The sequence below is a fragment of the Pseudozyma flocculosa genome (assembly GCF_000417875.1).
Source record: "Pseudozyma flocculosa PF-1 unplaced genomic scaffold scaffold00001, whole genome shotgun sequence".
NCBI lineage: Eukaryota > Fungi > Basidiomycota > Ustilaginomycetes > Ustilaginales > Ustilaginaceae > Pseudozyma > Pseudozyma flocculosa.
In genome coordinates this window covers 1,730,187-1,749,273 of record NW_006920869.1, presented here as the reverse complement: position 1 = coordinate 1,749,273, position 19,087 = coordinate 1,730,187, and the positions used below count along the sequence as shown (strand labels likewise).

Here is a 19,087-nt window from a genome sequence, read left to right as displayed (position 1 = left end):
CGGCCTCTTGGCGCGCTCGGAAGGATCGACGCTCGAGGAGAGGCGATTCGCCGCTGCCCTTGGCTCGGACGGCCGGCCGGCTGCCCAACCTCTGCAGGCTCGCGACGGGGGCTTGCTGCCGAAGCTGGCTGCGCTGCCTAGCCTGGGCGACCTGCCGTCGCTGTACGGCGCTGATCCGCGGGAGCGCAAACGGGCGCACGCGATTCGCTCGGCCCAGCCCCGCCTGATGCCGCTGCCGTCGCACCGAGACGGCAACGGCGAGGCAGAGGCGCTGCGGGCCAAGCGGTACCTGGGCCGGCGGTACGGCGGTACCGTGGTGGTGCACTTTCTCAAAAAGAGCGAGTGGTTCTACGAGACGGCGCTCGCGCTGTGCGGGCGGAGCAAGTCGTGGCCGGACGGCGCGGGAGGCAGCGGTACCGAGTGGAGGATGTACGGCAGCCCGCTGGTGCGCCACGAGGATGGCTACGTCTACGACGGCCGGTCGCAGCCGCGGCCCGACGTCGAGATGGCCTACCTCCAACAGGCACGGTTGCAGGCCCAGGCCAACGCAGCCCAGGCCCAGGGCCAGGCGGCACGGGTGGGCAGCTTCACCAAGCCGCGCTCGCCCGCACCGAAGCAGGGAGGCGTCGTCCCTCCACCACCACCACCGCCACCGCCACCATCGCAGCCGGCAGCGGCACAGCCTCCGACTCAAGCGGACGAGGATGCTTTCCGAGCAACGCCCTGACTGCGCTCTGCAGCCGCCCCCTTTCCCGCCTGTATCGTCGTCGTCCCCCGAGCGCGCACTCGTTTTTGCCTCGCGAACCTTTCGTCATGACATAACCACATACCTCGCGATCCTGTCGAGTCGAGTGATGTGTGTGGGCTGGCAGACTCTGCCCCTGACTGCGCCTGTGGTGCGAGCGGACACGATCGAGCGCTGGCCGGTTGGCGGTGAGGGATGAGGCCTGAGCCAGACGCAGGGAACCCTGATTTTGTGCCGAGTATCCGGAGTCTTCGATTTTTCGAAGCTTGAAAATTCGGGAGGATTCTTGGCCCCGTGCCCCCTGCAGGGCTGATGATTTCGATTGCAGATCGTGGGGAAATATTTGGATGAGACGATTTGGATTTTTCGAGAGCAGGTCGCCGATGAGCAGCCCACTTCCTGCCAGAGACCCCTCGAGGTCCAGCGCCCGCTGGGGCAGCAGATACAAAAAGGTCGACCCTGGCAAAAAGAGGAGCGCCGCTTTGGAAAATTGCCAGCGCGTCAATTTCGAGACCTAACGTTATGGGGGAATTTTGAGCATTCCGAAAACTCGAAACTTCCCTAGAGCCTGAGCCCAAGCCTGAGCTCAGAAGGGTGAGCGCGACCCTGCCAAGCAAGGCATGCCAACCAGCCCAGCCTGCCCTCCACCCCGGGCCGGCGGTCCGCTGCGACCTGCAAAAGAAAAAATCCAGCTGTTTCGAGGCGGCCTCGCAACCACCACCACCAGCCACCACCGCTATCGGCTTCCAACGGTGCCAGTGAGCGCGCGCAAGCGTCGTGTGGCTCGCCCTTACGGCCCTTGTCTCCAGCCGAACCTCCCCTCGTCGCCTTGCTGCCAGCTGCCACCCGTGATGGTGCTCCGAGCGCCTTCATGACGACGCACCCCGCAATCACGAACGCCCATGTCTTCGGCCGCCTCGCCTGCGTCGGCGGCTTCCAGCGACCGACCCTTTCGATGCACCCATCCCGGCTGCCACGCCGCCTTCCCCAAGGCGGCCAAGCTCGATCGCCATCTGCGCTCCCACAGCGATGAACGCCCGTTTGTATGCCAGCACCCGGGCTGCGATGCCAGCTACAAGCGCAGCGAGCACCTCAAGGTCCACCAGCGCCGCCACCAGGACGACAGCCAGCGCAACTTCCGTTGCACCGAACCCGGCTGCGACATGGCCTTTTGGACCTCGAGCCATCTCAAGAACCACGTCCAGGCCGTCCACCGCGACGAGACGGTCAGGATCGGCACCAGGACCTTCCGTCTGCCTGCAGCCGAAGCTGCCTCACCGCAGTCGGCCGCCTCGCCCGACACGGCATCCCTCGACGGGCTCACGGAGTACCGCTGCACCGAGCCCGGCTGCACAGAGACGTTCCACAAGCGCAAGGTTCTTCGTGCGCATATCCGTCAGGCTCACAGCGACATGGCCCTGGCCGATGCCTTGACCTCCGGGGGCGGCCAAGGGCCCGCGGACGAGGACCTGGCGCAGATGACCCTCCTACCCTTCCCTTGCTCTCATCCGGGCTGCTCGATGCGTTTCGCGACCAATGCCAAGCGGCGCTCGCACTTCAAGACGCATGAGCAGGGGCGCTACACGTGCTACATGGCACACGCCAAGCCCCAGGACGAGAGCAGTCAGGGGTCCCATGGTCCGAGCGCCCAAAGATCGGCGAGCAGCGATGGCAGCCACGGCAATGTCTACGTGTTCCCCAACTGGTCAGCGCTGCAGGAACACATGAGGCAGTTCCATCCCCCGACATGCCCATGGCCCGGCTGCGGCAAGTCGTTCGTCCGCCAGGACAACCTCCGTGCGCACTACTCGAGGCACGAAAAGAGGATGGCCAACCTCGAAGCCGAGGTCCAGCTGCAGAACTCTCCGCTGGGTGGCTCCTCCACCGCACTCCTCAGCGACGATGACGATGGTCTCGACGACGACGAAGACAACAGCAGCTCCGAGAGCGATGGGGACGAGTGGCGACCTCTGGATGGCGAAGGGCGTTCCTCGAGCCGGTCGCTGCTGCCGGCATCGACTGAGACCCACGATCTGGAAGCCCTTGCCTCGGATCTTAGCAGGAAACGGCCTCGAAGGTCGTCGTCGCGCCTATCGACGCCGGAGTCGTGCCGCTCTGCTAGATCCGCCTCGATCGGATCGCGGCAGGACGCCAGAGGTGGTGCCATCTCGCCTGCGGCCGATGGACGCGCGACGTTCGCCTGCAGCTGGAACGGCTGTGGCCGGACCTACACCCGCAAATCTGGACTCTCGATCCACATCCGCACACAGCATCTCGGGGAGCGCCCGTTCGAATGCCCCGGATGCCGCAAGAAGTTTGCGCACAAGCATCTCGTCGCGAGGCACCGTCGAGTCTGCTCCTCGATGGGGCCCCTGGCCGCCCTCCGAGGTGCGCAGCTGGACAGACACCAGGGCGGTCTCGGCGGCGTGCCGCGGGATCCGCCGCAGGACGAAGTCTCGCGCCCAGGCAGCGCATCTGCCGAGGAGCAGTCGCGGCCTGCAGCCTCTGGAGAAGAGCCCTCCACCGATGTCGAGGATAGTGAGTACGGCGAAGATGACGTCCAAACCGGCGCCGACGCTGGCAATGCCGGCGCCGACGCTGGCAATGCCAACGACGACGACGAAGTCGACGACGACTACTTCCGACGTGAGGGCGGAGCGGTGCCCGAAGCAGACGCAGAGAGGGACCATTCGCGCGACTCGCACCAGCACCCGCAGCGCTCCGACAGCGCGCTCAAGTCCCGACTGCTGGACCTGCTGACGGGCAGCGGATACCTGGATCAGAGCCACGCAACTGCCTCGAGCGTCGACGCATACGGCTCCAGCGGTTCGGTAGCCTCGGGGGAGAGGCAGGGCAAGCGCCGAAGGGCCACTCGCAACCGCATCTTCCCGTGCCCATGGCAGTCGATCGTCGAGGCTCTTCAGGCCGACGACCGAGACGAATCCACAGACGACGCCGAACGAGACCCTCAGTCGGACACGACAGTGACGGCGGCAGAGGCGGCGGCGACTGAGGCCGACCTGGACATGCCAGCCTGCTCTCACCGTTTCGGACGAATCTACGACCTTCGCAGGCACCTCAAGGCGAGCCACGGGCTGGAGCTGGAGGACCGCGAGATCCGGGGATGGCTGCACAAGCTGCAGATCGAGCGCCGGCAGCAAGGGCCCGAGGCACAGGGCGGCTCGGGCCAGCTGTCACCTCCATAGGTCGGTCGTCCGCGAAAGAGCGCACGTCCAGTCGAGACCCTTTCCGTTTGTACAACAGCCGTTTGGCCAATTCATACCCTTTCGCAGTCTCCTGCTCCGCTGAAAGTGCCACGTCGGCGGTGCGTGGACGATGTACGGTCGAGCCAAGAGGGCCACGCCGAGCGGAGCGGAGGCAAGCCTTGGCCTGACGTTCTCGTGCGAGAAGAAAAACGGGCAAGCGCGTTTTGTGGAGCTGGAGCGAAGGTCGCGACGGTGATCGCTCGGCTGGCAGGCCAGCAGGCAGCCTCCCTGGCTAGGAAGCCAGAGAAGAGGGCTGGCGGCAGCCAGACAAGGGAGCTCACTTCGCGTTTTCTCCCCTTTGCGCCCATCGCTGCCTGCACCCCACCACCATCGTCCTCCATCCTGTTCCAGATACCCGGCGCTCGTCCCGTTCCTTCGCTCTGCTCTCTCCCTCCTTCGCCAGCACATCAGTCCCGCTCGGAGCACGCATCGATCCCTCGCTCTCCTGGCTCTCGACACTGTATCCCTAGACTCTGCCCCACCCGGATCGGACCTCGCCCCGTCGTCTAGCCCGCCGCCATGTTTTGCGCAAGTGAGTCTCATCGGACCCCCCGGAGCCTCTGGTACTTTTCGGACCAAGCTGATGATGCCTCTTCTCCCTCCCTCGATCGATCTCATTGCACGTCGCAACAGTCTCGGGCGAGCCGCCAAAGGTCGCTGTCGTCTCGAAAAAGAGCGGCCTGATCTACGAGCAGCGACTCATCACCAACTACATCAACGAGAACGGCAAGGACCCTGTCACCGGCGACGAGCTGCAGCTGGACGATCTGATCGAGATCAAGTCGAGTGAGTCGCCGCCGTCTCTTTGTCCCCAGCGCCGCCCCGACTGGCCGCCTCCTCTCCTTTCACCAGCAGGCGGATGTCCGCTCGCCGGCAGGCACAAATGATGATATCCGTTGCTCAAAAAAACTACATATCAACTAGAAGCTGTTGATGAGCCCGAAAGGGCGTTGACTACACTTTTGGATCTGACCACGTAGCCTGCGGCGCACGCGGACCGACGCTTGCCTGGCAGGATGGGAGAGGAACGCTCGGGACCCTAGAGAAAACTGGGAGGCCATCTTGGCGTTCGCAGCAGCTCTGACCGATATTCTCTTGCCAACCCTCCGCCAACAACAGGCCCCAAGACTGCCATTCCGCGGCCGCCAACACATAGCTCCATCCCGTCGCTGCTCACCACCCTGCAGAATGAGTACGACGCCATCATCATGGAGTCATTTACGCTCAAGAAACACTACGACAACCTGAGGCAGGAGCTCGCGCACGCCCTCTACGCCAACGACGCCAGCGCGCGCGTGATTGCCCGGCTGATGAACGAGCGCGACCAGGCGAGGGAGGCGCTCGCCAACATCCAGGCCACCATCGGTGCCGGTGGTGCGGCAGCGTCAGGCTCGCGCCAGACGCAGGACGTCGAAATGGCCGAGGAGGCGCCCGCCGCCAAGGACGGCGGACTTGCGGCGAGCGTCATTGAGACGATCGACTCGACAGCGCAGAGGCTGTCGGCGCAGCGCAAGGCCAAGTCAAAGCGCAAGGCGCCTGAGGGCTACGCCACCGCCGCCGACATCGGCTCGTTTGCCGAGACGCAAAACATCCCGTCGATGCACAGCACCAAGCCGCCGGGCGTCACCTGCCTCGATGTCTCGGCGGACGGCAACCTGATCGCCACGGGTGGCAACGATAAGCAGGTCCAGATCTACGACCGAACGGCCAACAAGGTGCTCGCCACGCTCAAGGGACACACCAAGAAGGTCACGCGCGTCGCCATCGCCGGCACTGCCGACCCGCCGATCGGTGCTGAGGCGGCGGCTGCGGACGGCGAGGCGCAAACCCTGCCGGCATTCGTGCTGAGCGCGAGCGAGGACAAAACGATCAAGGTTTGGGCTCCGTCGGGCTCGACCTCCGCGAGGGCGGCAGCGTACAAGCTTTCGCAGACCGTGTCGACGCACAAGGGCGAGGTGACGGGACTCGACATCCATCCATCCGGCTCGTTCTTTGGCTCCGCATCGCGCGACGGCACCTGGGCGCTCCACTCGGTCGAGGACGGCTCCTCGCTGCTGGTCGTCGACGCCCCCGCTGCCGGTTCCGAGAGCGAGGAAGAGGCCAAGGGCGGTTACGAGTATGAGAGCTTCGCCTTCCACCCAGACGGCCAGCTGGCAGCCACGGGTACCGCCGACGGCACGATCCGGGTCTGGGACATCAAGCAGGGCGCCAAGGTCACGACCTTCCGCAACCAGCTGCAAGGGCGGGTGTCTTCGCTGCACTTTAGCGAGAACGGCTACATGCTCGCCGCCTCCAGCGAGGCGAGCGAGGTCGTCGAGGTGTGGGATCTGCGCAAGCTCAACCTCGCCGGCGCCATCCCCGTCGAGGGTGCGGGCGTGCAGAGCGTCCGCTTCGACCCTTCGCTCCAGTTCCTCGCCGTCGTCGGCAAGGACGTCAAGGTGTTTGCCAACAAGAGCTGGAAGCCCCTCTTTACTTTTGACGGCAACGCCGCCGAGCTCACCGACGCCAGGTGGGACAACCGGTCTGGAAGCCTCGTCGTCACTGGCCTTGACAGGACGGTGCGCGCCCTCGGCAAGGCCGACGAGTAGCGGTGGCGCGGTGAAAAGAGACGCTCCTTTCTGGCCTGCTTCCTCCCTGTACAACAATTCCTCCGCCCGATCTGCACGAACTACACGCCACCTCCTGCTCAACGGAGCACAGGTGGCCTTGCACTGTCGATCTCTCTCCTGTTCGAACGGCCCAGGACCTGCCTGAGGCTCAAAGCCGTACTGCCCAGCGTCTGGAACGCGCAGCGGGCCTGCCCGAGACGGCTGCGCTGTTGCTCGCTGCTCTACCTGACAAAGCTCCAACCGCCTTCATCCTCCCACCTCGCACCGTTGCCGTTTTCCGCAGTCAGAAAGCGAGCAGCATTGTCCCTACGAGCCACAACGTGGACTCGCAGAGCACAGGCTAGGTGTGATCTCGACGCAGCGTTGGATTCGCGCGCTTTCTTCTCTCATTTTTGGCTGTTCGTCATCCGTATTGCGTGTACAACGTCTCGGGAGCCATACCCCCACGCTTCTTATCGACCCGGCGATGCTCATCCTGGATTGCATTTGGTTTTTGAAGACGAGGTCGTCGTTTCGCCTCAGAAGAAGGATCCGGCACCGGCGGCAGGTGCGCCGCCGCCTTGGGCTGCTTGGCCCATCTGCTGCATGTGTTCGCCCACTTTGGCGTTGACCGAGAAGAACTTGGATACGCATCTGCATCGGTCCGGCGCGGAACACACCGCATCAAGGAGAGTGAGTTGGGCAGCTTGACAAAGGGGAAAAGGGACGAGGAGGACGACGAAGGGGACGTACCGGTCGATGCAGACGCTCTCGCCCTTGTTGAGGTCGGGCTCGGCGTACCGTGTCGAGATGCACTTTGCGTGGCACGACGAGACGAGGCGGTTGAAGACGTCGGTGATCATATCGAGCTGTCGATGTGCAGCGCACGGCCAGACGTGAACGTGGGAGAAGAAGGTAGCGTGTCAGTTTGGCCGGGCACCGACCAGGGAAGATGTGCGAGCCGGGGCGATGTCGCTCACCTCTGCCGTGGCCGCCTCGATCTGGGCGCTGCTGACGGCCTGCGGGCTGGCGCCGCCGTTGTTGCCGCCTCCGAGTCCGAAGAAAGACATGTTGCTGGATCTCGCGGTGGTGATGGAAGGAGTGAGGTGGTTGCGGGATCGAGCGATGGAGTGTGCGTGGTGGGTGCGAAGGAGAAGCGGGACGGGTCGCCCGCTGGGCCTTTGAGCAAGAAATCAGAGGTGGAGGGCGTTTCGGCCGACAGGGGAACGAGGCGCGCAAAAGGCGCCCGATGCCAAGCCGATCGGCTGCCCACGCCTGCTACGAGGACTGTCAGATTGCGCCTCGGCTGCTGGCCCACCTCCCTGCCACCACGACTTGGTTTCTTCCTTCAAACAACGTCGACCTCGCTCACGGGCAATCAGCGGCTTGCACATGTGCCGTACATAGCCTCAATTGGCTCAAGGGACGAGGCTGGATCTGCGTTCGGAAGAGACAAGCCGAATTCAGATCGTCTCAAGTTACGGGACACGCGACCACGCATTGACTTTCAGGACATCGCGACAACCGTGGAACAATCGAGGCTCACAGTCGAGGATTGGGCCTCCAAGAAGCCTTCGTGACCAGAGAGACGTGAGCTCGGGCAAGTTTAAAATGTCAGAGGGAGTGTTGTATTGATGGCAGTCCCGGTCGATCCTCGGAAAGAGGATGAGGCGACTTTGGAGTACAAGAAAGCGAGGAGATGCAAAGGAAGGGAAAGGAATGCTAAACTAGAGAGGCAAGGCGAGGCGACTGGACAAAGGATCGTGACTGGTGGAGACTACCTGGGCGACAGGGGACAGGAGGATGCAGCGAGAGGCGAAGAGAGGAGCGAGCGAGATGCGAGCACCCGACCCAATCACTTCTGGCAGCCGGCGCCCCTGCAGTAGGCCGAGGACTCGGTGATGTAGGTGGGGTCCTGCTGGCCGGCCCAGTTGGTGGCCTTGTCGGTGCCCGAGCAGGCCCGGTACATGGCGCAGGTGAGCTTGCCCTTCTGGTACTTCTCCTGGGCGGAGGGGGGCAGCTCCGCGATGTCCTCGGGGCTGTCGGCGTTGTCCTGGTAAAGGTTGACGAAGACGCATCCCTCCTTGGCGTCGCAGGCGTCGAGGCAGTGGTCAAGGTCGGGGACGAGGCCGTAGGTGATGTAGTTCTCGTTGTCGATGGTGGCGGCGCCCTTGACCTGGCCCTTCCAGGCACCGGTCTCGGCGGTGGACTCGTAGTTCTTGTAGACCTGCTTGTAGCCCTGCGTGCACTGGCCATCGGGGCCGTCACCGCCGGGAGCGGGGCCGGGGCTGGGCTGGCAGTTCGGGGGGTTGGGCTGGGGCGTGTTGCCCTTCTTGCACCAGGGGTGGAGGAGGGCGTAGAGGGGGTGCTTGCACTTGGCAGACTCAGCGCCGTCCCAGGTGGGGATGCCGGGGATCTGGATGCCGTGGCACCAGTAGGGCTTGGAGGCGTGCAGCCAAGGGGCCTTGCAGAAGAAGTTCGACTTGTACTGCCAGAGGAGGCCAAAGGTGCGCTCCTCGAGCTGGACGGGCTGAGCCTCGGTAGGGGCGGCCTCGGCGAAGGTGGCGGCCATGATGGCCAGAGCGGCGGCGGCGGTGAGCTTGAGCGAGACCATTGTAAAGTTGGTTCGGGGGAAGCGAGAAGAAGAAGAGAGGTAGAGAGGAAAGAGGAGAGAGGAGAGAGGGGGCGAAGCCGATGAGGGAAGAAGAGCAAAGGGAGGAGGGGAGTGGATGTCTGTCTGCGTGAGCTGATGAGGAGAAGTGGACGACGATAGGCCAGGGAAGCTGGCTCTTTATGTGTCTTCACGGAGGGCCAGCTTTGACAGGAGGCTGCCCGTCACGAAGCTGCAACGTTGTCGTCGGGCCAGGGCAACGGTGGATAGGCCCTTCGACGCAGGGACTCGCTGAGGGCGAGGCTATCGTGACGATGCTAACAGAGACGGCGGCGGCGGCGGCGGCGGCGGCAGGCGCAGGGCAGCTAGGTACGATGCAGGCCTCTGGCAGCGAGCTGAGTTCCTAACGGGCGAGTGCAAGGGCTGTCCTCGAGCGGGATTTGCCGCCCCGCCTTGCCGTCCCACATCGAGAACGCGGCTCCGTACCCGTCCCATAGTCAGTCGGGGAGGACTACGTAGACCGTCTTGGGAGCTGTTCAGTGACGCGGGAGGGGGTGAAGGGAAGCAGACGTCGGACGTCCTCCTCCCCGTGTCTCGGCCTCCCCACCAACAGGGCAGGATCTCGATTGTACCTAGCAGCAGGCGGCGACGGCTCCATCGTAGGCCATGGCCAGCATGGTTCCGCGCGTGCTTCATCGACATGCACCTCCTCGCTAGGCTAGGAACCACGGCCATCGCAAGGAGAAGGTCTCGACAACTCGTCTATGCCAGGTGCTTGAGTCAGACCTTACATCACCGCGAGGGATGCAGGTTGTTCATGGACGAGCGAGGTAGGAGGTGACGCCCTCGCACCGATATGAATTCCAGAGATGAGGTAGGTCCAGGTCCAGGCGGGGCCGCTGCGTACGGCGACCCATGCGCGAGCGCAGCAGCAGCAGGAAGAGTCTCGCCTACGCCGGCGAGCATCAGTTGAAGAAAGGGGACAATTGGAAGACAGAAGAAGGGAGGAAGCCGAAGGGGCCCAGACAGGGCCAGGACCGCATCGAAAGCGAGAGAGACGGGCAAGAGGGGCTTCACTGCCGCAGATCATCCGGGCATGGCGACCCGCGAGCGAGATTCTGGAACGAGTACGTTAGGCGGCCTCATCACCAGGGACGTGCAGGCCTAGGGCAGATTCCGGGGCCAGGCAGGGCAGCGAAGCGCACCAAGCGGGCACCTCGAGACGAGGCTCCATCGAGGATCTGCAGGGGAGGACGAAGGCACTATACCGCCAGGAACGCCCTATTTGCCTGCAGATCGAAGCGGGTATCATCGATCTCAGTCTGTTGCCAAGAGGCGAAGGCAACGCACGGCAAGAATTGCCTTTGGTTCGGATCGCGTCGGTCGAATGGTCCGGTACCTGCTTGGCGACAGGAAGATGTCGGTGCCTCCCGCCGTCTTGCCCACCCTTCGCCCAAGCCATGGCCTCGACCATGACTGTGCCGCGACGATGGGTGATGCGACCCTGTGGTCTGCCTCGAGATCGTACCGAAAGCGGGGACAGCTGCGATGGGACCGACAGCCCGTCGCTCTTCCTTGGTACAGTAAGTACTGCAACGGCCACCCGCACCGGCCTACAGGCGCCCTTCTTGGTGTCCGAGACCGGGAGACCGTGTGCCGCAAGGCCAAGGCTCCGATCGGTCAACCTTCGAGCTGCCGAGGAGGATTCTTCTGCTCTTTTCTGTGCGTCGAAAGCAAGTAGCAAGGGGAGACACCTCGTCCATCTACTCGAGACCATGACTGTCCCGTGTTCCATCCTGCTTCTCTCGCGGAGCAGCAGAAAGGCGGCGTCGAGGCGGCGGCTGGGAAAAAAGGAAAGACGCGGGCAGCGGCGGACTTTGACAGAGGGATGCACCCAGCGTCCCGTGGCCTGCACGGGGGGCGGCGAGACGGGGCTACGGGCAGAAGTCTGGCCAGGCGGAGCGGGGCGTTGGACATGGCAGCTGGGACCTGCTAGACGCCCACGCCCACGTACCTATCGGCCCAACTCCGCCCGGCCACCTCTCACCAATGGGAATCTTTGCCCTGGTGCCGTACGGCCGACGCGGTTTTCGCCGGTGAGCAAAATAAGAGTGGCCGCCGCTTTGCTCGTCGCTTGCATCGCTCCCCCCGATGGCCGCAGAGCATGCTGCGCAGTGACCATCGTCACCATTGACTATAGGGTGTAAAGCAGCGATTGCCCGGTCTTTCGGTTCCAGCGGGCGGCGACACCCGCGTGTATCGCTCATGCTGTTCCGGGGAACCTTCAATTCTTTCCCATCATTGTCGACACACAACGCAACTCGCCGGCGAATGGAGGGAGCAAAGACGCAGTAAGACATCGGCCGATGACGAGAAGGGACTTGCTTGTCAGGCTCCTCCTGATCTCGAACCAAGCCGCTGCGGACGAGGATTCATACGCCTGCTTTTGTCAAGCTGCTTTTGTCAAGCTGCGGCGGCCTGGAAGGCTTTGGCTTGGCATAAGATGCGGATCCAGATCTGGGCGTCGTGCAGTCTGTACGCGGGAGGCCAGCGAGTTTCTGCCCTGCCTGGGGGTCTCGCGTATCGAAGCCTGGCCATCCCCCGGGTGCGGTGCAAACAAAAGAAAATCGAGACACAAACCGGCGCCCGGGCCGGAGGGTGCAGGCAGGCGGGCGAAGTGCGCGAGATCTGGATATCTTCTGTGACCCCCCACGTCCAACCAACGGCTTGCCCGTCGTCGATCTCGAACACCGGTGCACACAAACAAGGCGCTGTCTCTCCATCCTGCCCAGCTGCCACACAAACAGCGCCGCGTGGTGGATGAGGGTGGGGCCTGAGACGGTCCGGCATCGGCGATTGGCCTCGACATCGCCCGCCGTCATCGTCGGTCGCTGCCCTCTTGCTTGCTTGGCATCCTAGGAAGCGGCACCTTGCGCGGTTCTTCCATAGGCCGATGGGTACTGTTACTGTTCCTGTACCTGGCCGTCGAGCTTGCTCATGAAACATCCGCCGCACATCGAAGCAAGCGCATCTCATTATTGTTTGTTGAGTCAGCCGTGCGACCTTGCTCGTACATACTTCTCACCACCGCCTTGGCGCCTCGACGGTCTGCGAAGAGGTTCGAGAACAGGTTGGCACGCAAGCAGGCAGGCGGAACTCAGCCTGGCCGGTCGACGCGCCGTGCACGCCGCGCAACCCCGTCGAGGGGCCTATGGTGGCCCTTGCTTTCCAGGTCCCGAGGCCATTATCCCCTTGGCCGCGGCTCCCTGCTCACGCACTCCTCTTGTCACTGTTGCGTTCGCATCTGCTGCGGCGGAAGCTGAACTCAAAAGGGTGCGACGATCATTCCAATGTCGGTACCGTAGCTGTCGACGAGGCGTGCTGATCAGGGGGTTATGAAAAGGAAGGAAGAAAAATCCATATGAGAGGAAGCTGGCGGGCGGCGATGGGGGTGGTGGCGAGTGCCGGGCCGCGAGCCCTTTCTTCGCCTGCCTTGCTCGCATGGAAGCGTCGAGTCGTCGTTAGCGCTCCCGACTTCTCGGCTGTGCATCCGTGCGTGCATGTATGGGTTCCATCGTCGAGGCAAGCAGAGATCAGAGCAAGGCGCCAGGGGACCTGGGGAGGGCCAGATTCGGACTCCGTCGGCTGCTGCCGCTGCATGAGTACAGTACGCCCGCTTTGCCGTGCCTTGCCTTGCCTTGCCTACTCACCTTGCCTCGCCCTGCACATGCAGAGCAGGCAGGCCTGGCCGTGCAGAAGAGAAGCTGGCGCGTACGATACGATGTCGTCGAGCCAGGCTCATGCATCGGGTTGTCCCCGACGGCGGCGCGGCATGAAAAACCGTAAAACCCTTTGAGTCGGTGGGTGGCCCGGACCTTACCTTGTCTTCGCTGGCTGCCCATGGAAAGCTGGGTTCAAAAAGTTCTGGATCATCCCGCAGCGCTGGCGGCTCAGTCGTGGCCTGGCCTGCTTCTAGTTGTCGCTCTGCCTCTCTCTCTTTCTGTGTTCTCAAGGATCGACAGATCCACGGCTGGCAAGCAAGAGCTGTGGTCCACGCTGATCAGGTTCTGTATTGATCATATCGGCTCTCTGTACGCACAATACGAACCGAGGTTCTCCCGTCGTCGGCCAGTGACCGCGTCGGGGCATGCCGAAACACACTCACACCTCACGCACGCACGCACACTCCGGCTGGGCTCAATCTCGCTGAGACACTGTACGACTGCGAGATGGCGGCGTGGAAGTCTTCTTTGAACGGTTCCTCGCTCCCGGCCCGCGATTGCAATGGGAACGAAACCAGGCAGAGCACAAGTAAGGTCCAGCATCGGCAAATGGTCGATGGAATCCCGGGTTCGCCGCCTGACCATTGATGTTGGCCGCGAAGCGAAGACGGTGCTTGCTGAATTCTTCAGACTCTCGAGAGCATCCTCTTCCTTTTCCGACGGACAATCGGCCAGGCTGTACACGTGCCAGGGGCGCTGACCCGGAGCAAGGCCTGGCCGGTGTACGCAAGTGTCGCCCGCTCACTCCGGTGCGCTACCGTAGCATCTTTTCCCAGACGAAGAGTGGAAGAAGGATGGTGGATTCGAGGCCTCGCAGGGACCAGATTCTATGCATTTGCAGGGTCATGCTGATGTACAAGACAGATTGTAGAACGAGTGTGTGTCGGCGCGGGCCTGCGCAATGGAAGGCGGCCCGACGCGATCAAAGGTCCAAAGGTGACAAGAGGCAAAATGAAAGTGGAAGGACCGAGCAATGCTATCAAGCAAGACGAGAGAGAGCATGAAGGTGCCAAAGCCATGACCGCCGCACGACTGCGGGCGCAGCGCTTAGAATGAGAAGCGCAGCAGGGCGGGGTTGAGGACGATGGGGTAGAGGATGTGGAGCGACGAGGCGAGGATGAGCGGCCAGATGGTGAAGAACGACGGGATCTGCCACTCGAGCGGGACGACGTTGTCGAGGCTGAGGACGACGATGCCGGCGAGTAAGATGGTGCAGAGCAGCAGCGTCTTCCAGAAGCGCCGGAAGATGGCGGGCACCTCGATGAAAAAGTTGCTGTCCTCGAGGTCCTTGACCGTTGCGCCCCAGGTCATGTTGATGCCGAACGGGTGCGAGAGCAGCGCCGTCAGGACGTGGTACGACATGCCGCCGAAGAAGGTCATCATGAACGGGATCCAGATGATATGCTCCTTGGCCAGGGCCAGCAGCCCACCCTGCTTGGACCGGTATCGGCAGAGCGCCTGCGACACGTTGCCGCCAATGACGAAGACGAAGACGACGGCCAGCCAGATGCGGAACGGCGTCAGGAAGACGGGGTCCAGCACCGGGTAGAACCAGCCTTCGACCAGGTAGAGGATCGCCGTGAGCGGCAGCGCGGCGGCGATGGCGTAGTAGGAGAAGATGTAGCTGCAGGCGGCAAACTTGTAGTGGATGGGGATACCCTTGACCCAGAGGAAGTTGCGGAAGAGGGGCGTGAAGGGCGACTTGTAGGGCCACTCCCAGAGCCGGTTGAAGACGAGCTCCGAACAGCCGAAGGCGTACTTCTGCCACCGGTTGAGTTCGTCGTCGCATGTGAGCGAGACACCCTCCTCAAACTTGTTGTTGCTGTACGTGGCCCAGCGGGTGATGTAGCCCTTCATAAGCAGCCGGAGCGCCTGTTGGAAAGGAATGCGAGGAGAAAGGGGGCGACGCGTCACGGTCAGTCTCGGCCCGCTCCCGCTGGTTTGAGGGCAATCGGTGCGGTTCCTCGCGACCACTCACCATGTCAAAGTCTTCGGAGACGTGCGATTCGGACCAGACCTTGCGGATGCCGTCCTCGGCGTCGACGAAACTCGCCTCCTGCACCGCTGACCAGCGCAGGAAGGCGTTGTGGCCCATGAACGGCGCCACGTCGCCGCTGGCCACGACGTAGGTGATGGAAAAGTTGACGAGGCGGGTGAAGAAGGCGATACCGCGCTCAAAGTAGCTGTCCGAGACGAGCATGACGCCGCTGCAGTGCTGGAGCACGCCAACGTCCGGGCACTGGGACATTTCCGAGGCGGCGTCGAGGAAGCAGTCCTCGGGCACGCGCGTGTCCGAGTCGATCATGAGGATGAGGTCGCCGATGCGCACGTTGCCCTCGGCCTGGGCCAGCGGGTGGATCTCGGTAGCGGCGAGCGGCAGGCAGGTCTGGTAGAGGTGCTCCTCATCGGCCTCGGTCCACTGCGACAGGTCGGCGGGACGCTGCTCCCTCATCATCTCCTCGACCTTGAGCGAGACCCGGCAGGTAAAGTTGAGGTTCGACGCCTTCTTGAAGCGTCCCTTGCGGATGTAGCCGTCGACGCCGTGGCCGGGGCGCGAGACCCAACCGATGTTCTGCCTCTCGTAGTACTCGCGGCGGACCTCCTGGTCCTCCTTGCTGATCAGCTGCATGCCGTCCTCGGAGACGACGATGGACGCCGTGCCGCCCTGAAGCTCGTAGGTGCTGATGGCCTTCTTGAGCGATTCGATCGTCGGGATCAGTACGCCGTCGAGCGACTCCTTGTAGACAGGCATCTGGATCGTAATGTGCGGTAGGCGGCCCGTCATGCGCTCCGGCGCCACGCCCGAGTAGTAGCGCGAATTCTGGCTCAGCTGGCGCACGGGACCGATGAGCTGGAGGATGACGGTGAAGATGTTGCCGCAGAAGAAGAGGATGACCGGAAACATCGGGATGACCGCGATGCCGATCAGCATACGCATCCAGTTGCCGTCGAGGAGCGACTCTTGGAAGAGCTGGCGGAGGAGCAGGAAGCAGAGCGCAATGTCGAGGGCCACCGACAGGCCGTGCTGGAGCGGCGCCTGGAGGTTGGTGCTGCGCTCCTGGTAAGAGACCGCCTGCCCCTTTTCCGGGTCGGCGACGCCGGTGGTGGCCGTGGTGGCCACGGAAGCGGCACCTGGCGTCGCGTCGCCCGCAGGGCGGACGGCGTTGGTGTCCGAGAACGGTGAGCTGTGCGTGACCGAGGCGGCTCGGATGGGTGTCGACGTGCCCGAGGCGTGGTTGAGCTGGCTCATGCTCTGGCCCCGCTGCTGCATGCTCCACTCGAGGAACGACGAGTCGCGCGGCTTGCCTCCCTGAGGGCGTCCCGAGGTGGCGCTCGACCACACAAAGGCGATCATCTTGTCCTCGAGGCGCTGGGCGCTCGACTCGAGCTGGTCGATGTGGTCGCACCAGGCCACCAGCGAGTTGTCGGTGCGGATGAAACACGCGTTCTGCGCTTTTCGCGCGCCCGCGAGGTCGGCCATGGTCTCGACCACCTGGACGTGCTGCGACGACGTCAACGGCACCTGGTACGTCCCCGGTACGAGGCGGCTGGTGATCGCCGAGACGACCGGAGAGGTGAGCTTGATGGCCACCTCAACGTTGAGGATTGCGACGGAGCGGTAGAAGGCCTCGAGCCGCGCATCGGCCGCCGGGCATAGTGTGTACTGGCCCTTTGCCAGGCGCAGCGCCACTCCGCTCGCGACGGCCGGGTTCTCGCTGAACCAGTTCTTGCTCTTTGCGACCTTGTACAGGTGTGCAGTCATGATTTCGTAGGCCTCGCGTTGGTCGATCCAGCTGCCATCGTTGTCGCTCCGGGACGAGCAGCCGACCGACTCTGGTGCCGATTCGAGGTTGCCGATCCACGAAGGCGGCTCCCCTTGAGGTGTGGCCGACTGTAGGATGCTGACGGACGCATCGCCCGTTTGCGCCATGTCCACGGCCTTGATGGCGCTTCCCCTATGGGATGGGAGGAACTTCTTGAACATCTCGGGCGACTCTTCGTGCCTGGAAGGGTGCCGTGGAAGCGGTTGTCAAAGGTTGCGTATAGGAAGGAAATCGAGCAGTGCCCGGGCAGGGAACTCGGACGTCGCCAGAAGAGGGAGGGGCGACTAAAAAGGTGATGCGCAAGTGCGTTGCTGTGATGGGCGGGAGGATAGGGATTGGGTGCAAGTCCAGCGGAGGTGGGGGTATATGAGGAGAGAAAGAGGATCGTGCTTGATCACGACGACAACGACCACGTTGGCAACAGCTCAAGCAGGTGAAGGCTTCAGGCGGTCATCTGTTGTAGGTGGAGCGACTGCTGTGCGACCAGGAACGAGAGCCTCGCACTCCACTTCAACGACCTCTGTTCGCCGGTAAGTGTGTGATGGGTCAGGGATTTGGGCCTCAGGGTGGCATTCCCCATCATACCGTACCGTCGAACGCGAGACACAAAAAGGCCGGTGGCGAGGCTGGCCGTGCCTCTCTGCTTGGCGGGCAATGACCGACAAAAAAAGCACGGTCCGAGACATTCGCCTCGACCGCGAGTGGCCGAAGTGCGAACGATGATTGCAGACAGACATGGCAGAACGTCGGCGCGTGGCAAGGCGGACGGGCTACCAGCCAAAGTAGGCGTATTCGCTGGAAAAGACCCGGCAGCAGCCTGCACCAAGGCGAATCGCCTGCCCGAGGGTCGTCAAATCAGCAGCAAGGGATGTCGACGAGGCCTCTGCGGCTCAGGACCTCTTCCATGCGTTTAGGGTTCGTCTGTTCAGGGGGACCCCCGACACCTTCCCTCCAAGACAGGCGAGCTGCGGAGATCTACAAGTGCCGCCGCCCAGCAGCACGGCAGAGGGCGGACTGGCAAAATCCAGAAAGCGGGTTCTGGGTCGCAACGCGCCGCCAACAAGCTGGGCAGGCGGCATATCCCCCCTCAACCATCGAACTTCACCGGCTCTGAAGATCCGGCCAGCAGGATGCCGTGATGAGCGTCGTCCGATATTCTCCCGGCAGACGGCGTCGAGCCACGATTGCACATGCATAGGCACTGTGTGCTGCCCTGCGCAGCAGCCAACTGGCGCCACGGGCCTGCAGCGGCACGGATACCGCGATCGTGCAGCAGTGACGAGAGCGATGGGAGCGGATTTGCGTAGGTAGCAAGAGAGTAATCAGTGAAGCTGAAATCAGCTGCCCTACAGTACCATCGCCGTCATTGCGTGCCTGCAGACATCGACCAAATACCGATCGATGCGCTATCGGAGAACCCCGTACTCCGGAAGTGAAACCATGTAGCCACTCATGACGGCAATGAGGACATGGCGGGGGGTGATCGAGTCCGTGGGTCAGGGTACCGGTAGCGAGCGTGGTTGGGAGCGCGACTGCGGCCGAGAGAAAGCTCGCGCCCTCGCTGACCACTCACCATTTGATTCAAACGCGACATCATTGGGGGGACTAAAAAAGAAGTAGTGCGGCTCTAATCTTGTGTTAGTAGTGATTCAGCCAGGCTGCTGCTATTTCCATCTCGTCAGCGGGCTGGAAGCTGGGCGCGACCGCGACCGCGACCGCGACTTGGAGGCCGGCCTGCCATCCGTCGCCCGTCATGGTGATGATGTTGATGTTTCGCAAGGAGGAGAAGCATGGATTCGGCCGCAAGAGGCCGTATGGTCGCGGTGCGACGAAGACGGAGCCATGCGGCCGGTGTTTGACGGTGTGTTTGCGGAGGTGAGACTGTGGCTAGATGCTGAGCGGTCACCCTGGTAACAGATGCTGTGAGTGGAGCAGCGTGTGCGATGTCCCACATGGTACATACCCACACGGAGCGCGGTACGGTGTGGACGAGGATGCCTTGCATGTGGCAAAGACCGGCCTCCGGGTGGCGGCGGGTACTGTGGTGTTGCAGTCTCAGTCCTGGCCTGAGTGGTGGTGACGGGGTGAAGGGAGGGGAGAAGAGGAGAGGAGGAGAGGAGAGGCGCTGGCGTGGGTGGGGAAAATTCTGGGTCTAGGGAGAGGCCCTTCTTGTCTCGGCGTTGGGTGGCCTTTGAAAAATGGACAGGCAAATCCCCAGGGCTTGGCTTGCTGGGCGCCAAAGTCGCCGCCGCCGCCGTCGCCCGCCCGCCC

General features: G+C 63.1%; 6 protein-coding genes across 6 annotated transcripts in view; 3 read left to right on the top strand and 3 right to left on the bottom strand.

Annotated features, from left to right (window-relative positions):
- PFL1_00605 (uncharacterized protein) overlaps window positions 1-727 on the top strand; it is a gene marked incomplete at both ends in the record, with an annotated part of 3,155 nt that extends 2,428 nt beyond the window's left edge. The window contains one exon of the mRNA XM_007878098.1: window positions 98-727. Within this exon, the coding sequence (XP_007876289.1) occupies window positions 98-727 (630 nt within the window). The remainder of the gene's footprint in view (window positions 1-97) is intronic.
- A 920-nt stretch (window positions 728-1,647) lies between these two features.
- PFL1_00604 (uncharacterized protein) lies at window positions 1,648-3,951 on the top strand (the record flags this gene model as incomplete). Its single annotated transcript, XM_007878097.1, has 1 exon — window positions 1,648-3,951. The coding sequence occupies one exon, from the start codon at window positions 1,648-1,650 to the stop codon at window positions 3,949-3,951; it is 2,304 nt and encodes a 767-aa protein (XP_007876288.1).
- Window positions 3,952-4,530: 579 nt separating this feature from the next.
- On the top strand, window positions 4,531-6,599 carry PFL1_00603 (uncharacterized protein; the record flags this gene model as incomplete). Its single annotated transcript, XM_007878096.1, has 3 exons — window positions 4,531-4,543; window positions 4,645-4,797; window positions 5,131-6,599. 3 exons carry the CDS (start codon window positions 4,531-4,533, stop codon window positions 6,597-6,599), a joined length of 1,635 nt encoding a protein of 544 aa, XP_007876287.1.
- A 539-nt stretch (window positions 6,600-7,138) lies between these two features.
- PFL1_00602 (uncharacterized protein) lies at window positions 7,139-7,669 on the bottom strand (the record flags this gene model as incomplete). Its single annotated transcript, XM_007878095.1, has 3 exons — window positions 7,139-7,253; window positions 7,353-7,468; window positions 7,580-7,669. 3 exons carry the CDS (start codon window positions 7,667-7,669, stop codon window positions 7,139-7,141), a joined length of 321 nt encoding a protein of 106 aa, XP_007876286.1.
- A 785-nt stretch (window positions 7,670-8,454) lies between these two features.
- Window positions 8,455-9,213, bottom strand: PFL1_00601 (uncharacterized protein; the record flags this gene model as incomplete). The annotated part of the gene is made up of 1 exon (XM_007878094.1): window positions 8,455-9,213. The coding sequence occupies one exon, from the start codon at window positions 9,211-9,213 to the stop codon at window positions 8,455-8,457; it is 759 nt and encodes a 252-aa protein (XP_007876285.1).
- Window positions 9,214-14,039: 4,826 nt separating this feature from the next.
- Window positions 14,040-16,977, bottom strand: PFL1_00600 (uncharacterized protein; the record flags this gene model as incomplete). The annotated part of the gene is made up of 2 exons (XM_007878093.1): window positions 14,040-14,864; window positions 14,971-16,977. The coding sequence occupies 2 exons, from the start codon at window positions 16,975-16,977 to the stop codon at window positions 14,040-14,042; spliced, it is 2,832 nt and encodes a 943-aa protein (XP_007876284.1).
- Window positions 16,978-19,087: the final 2,110 nt, after the last annotated feature.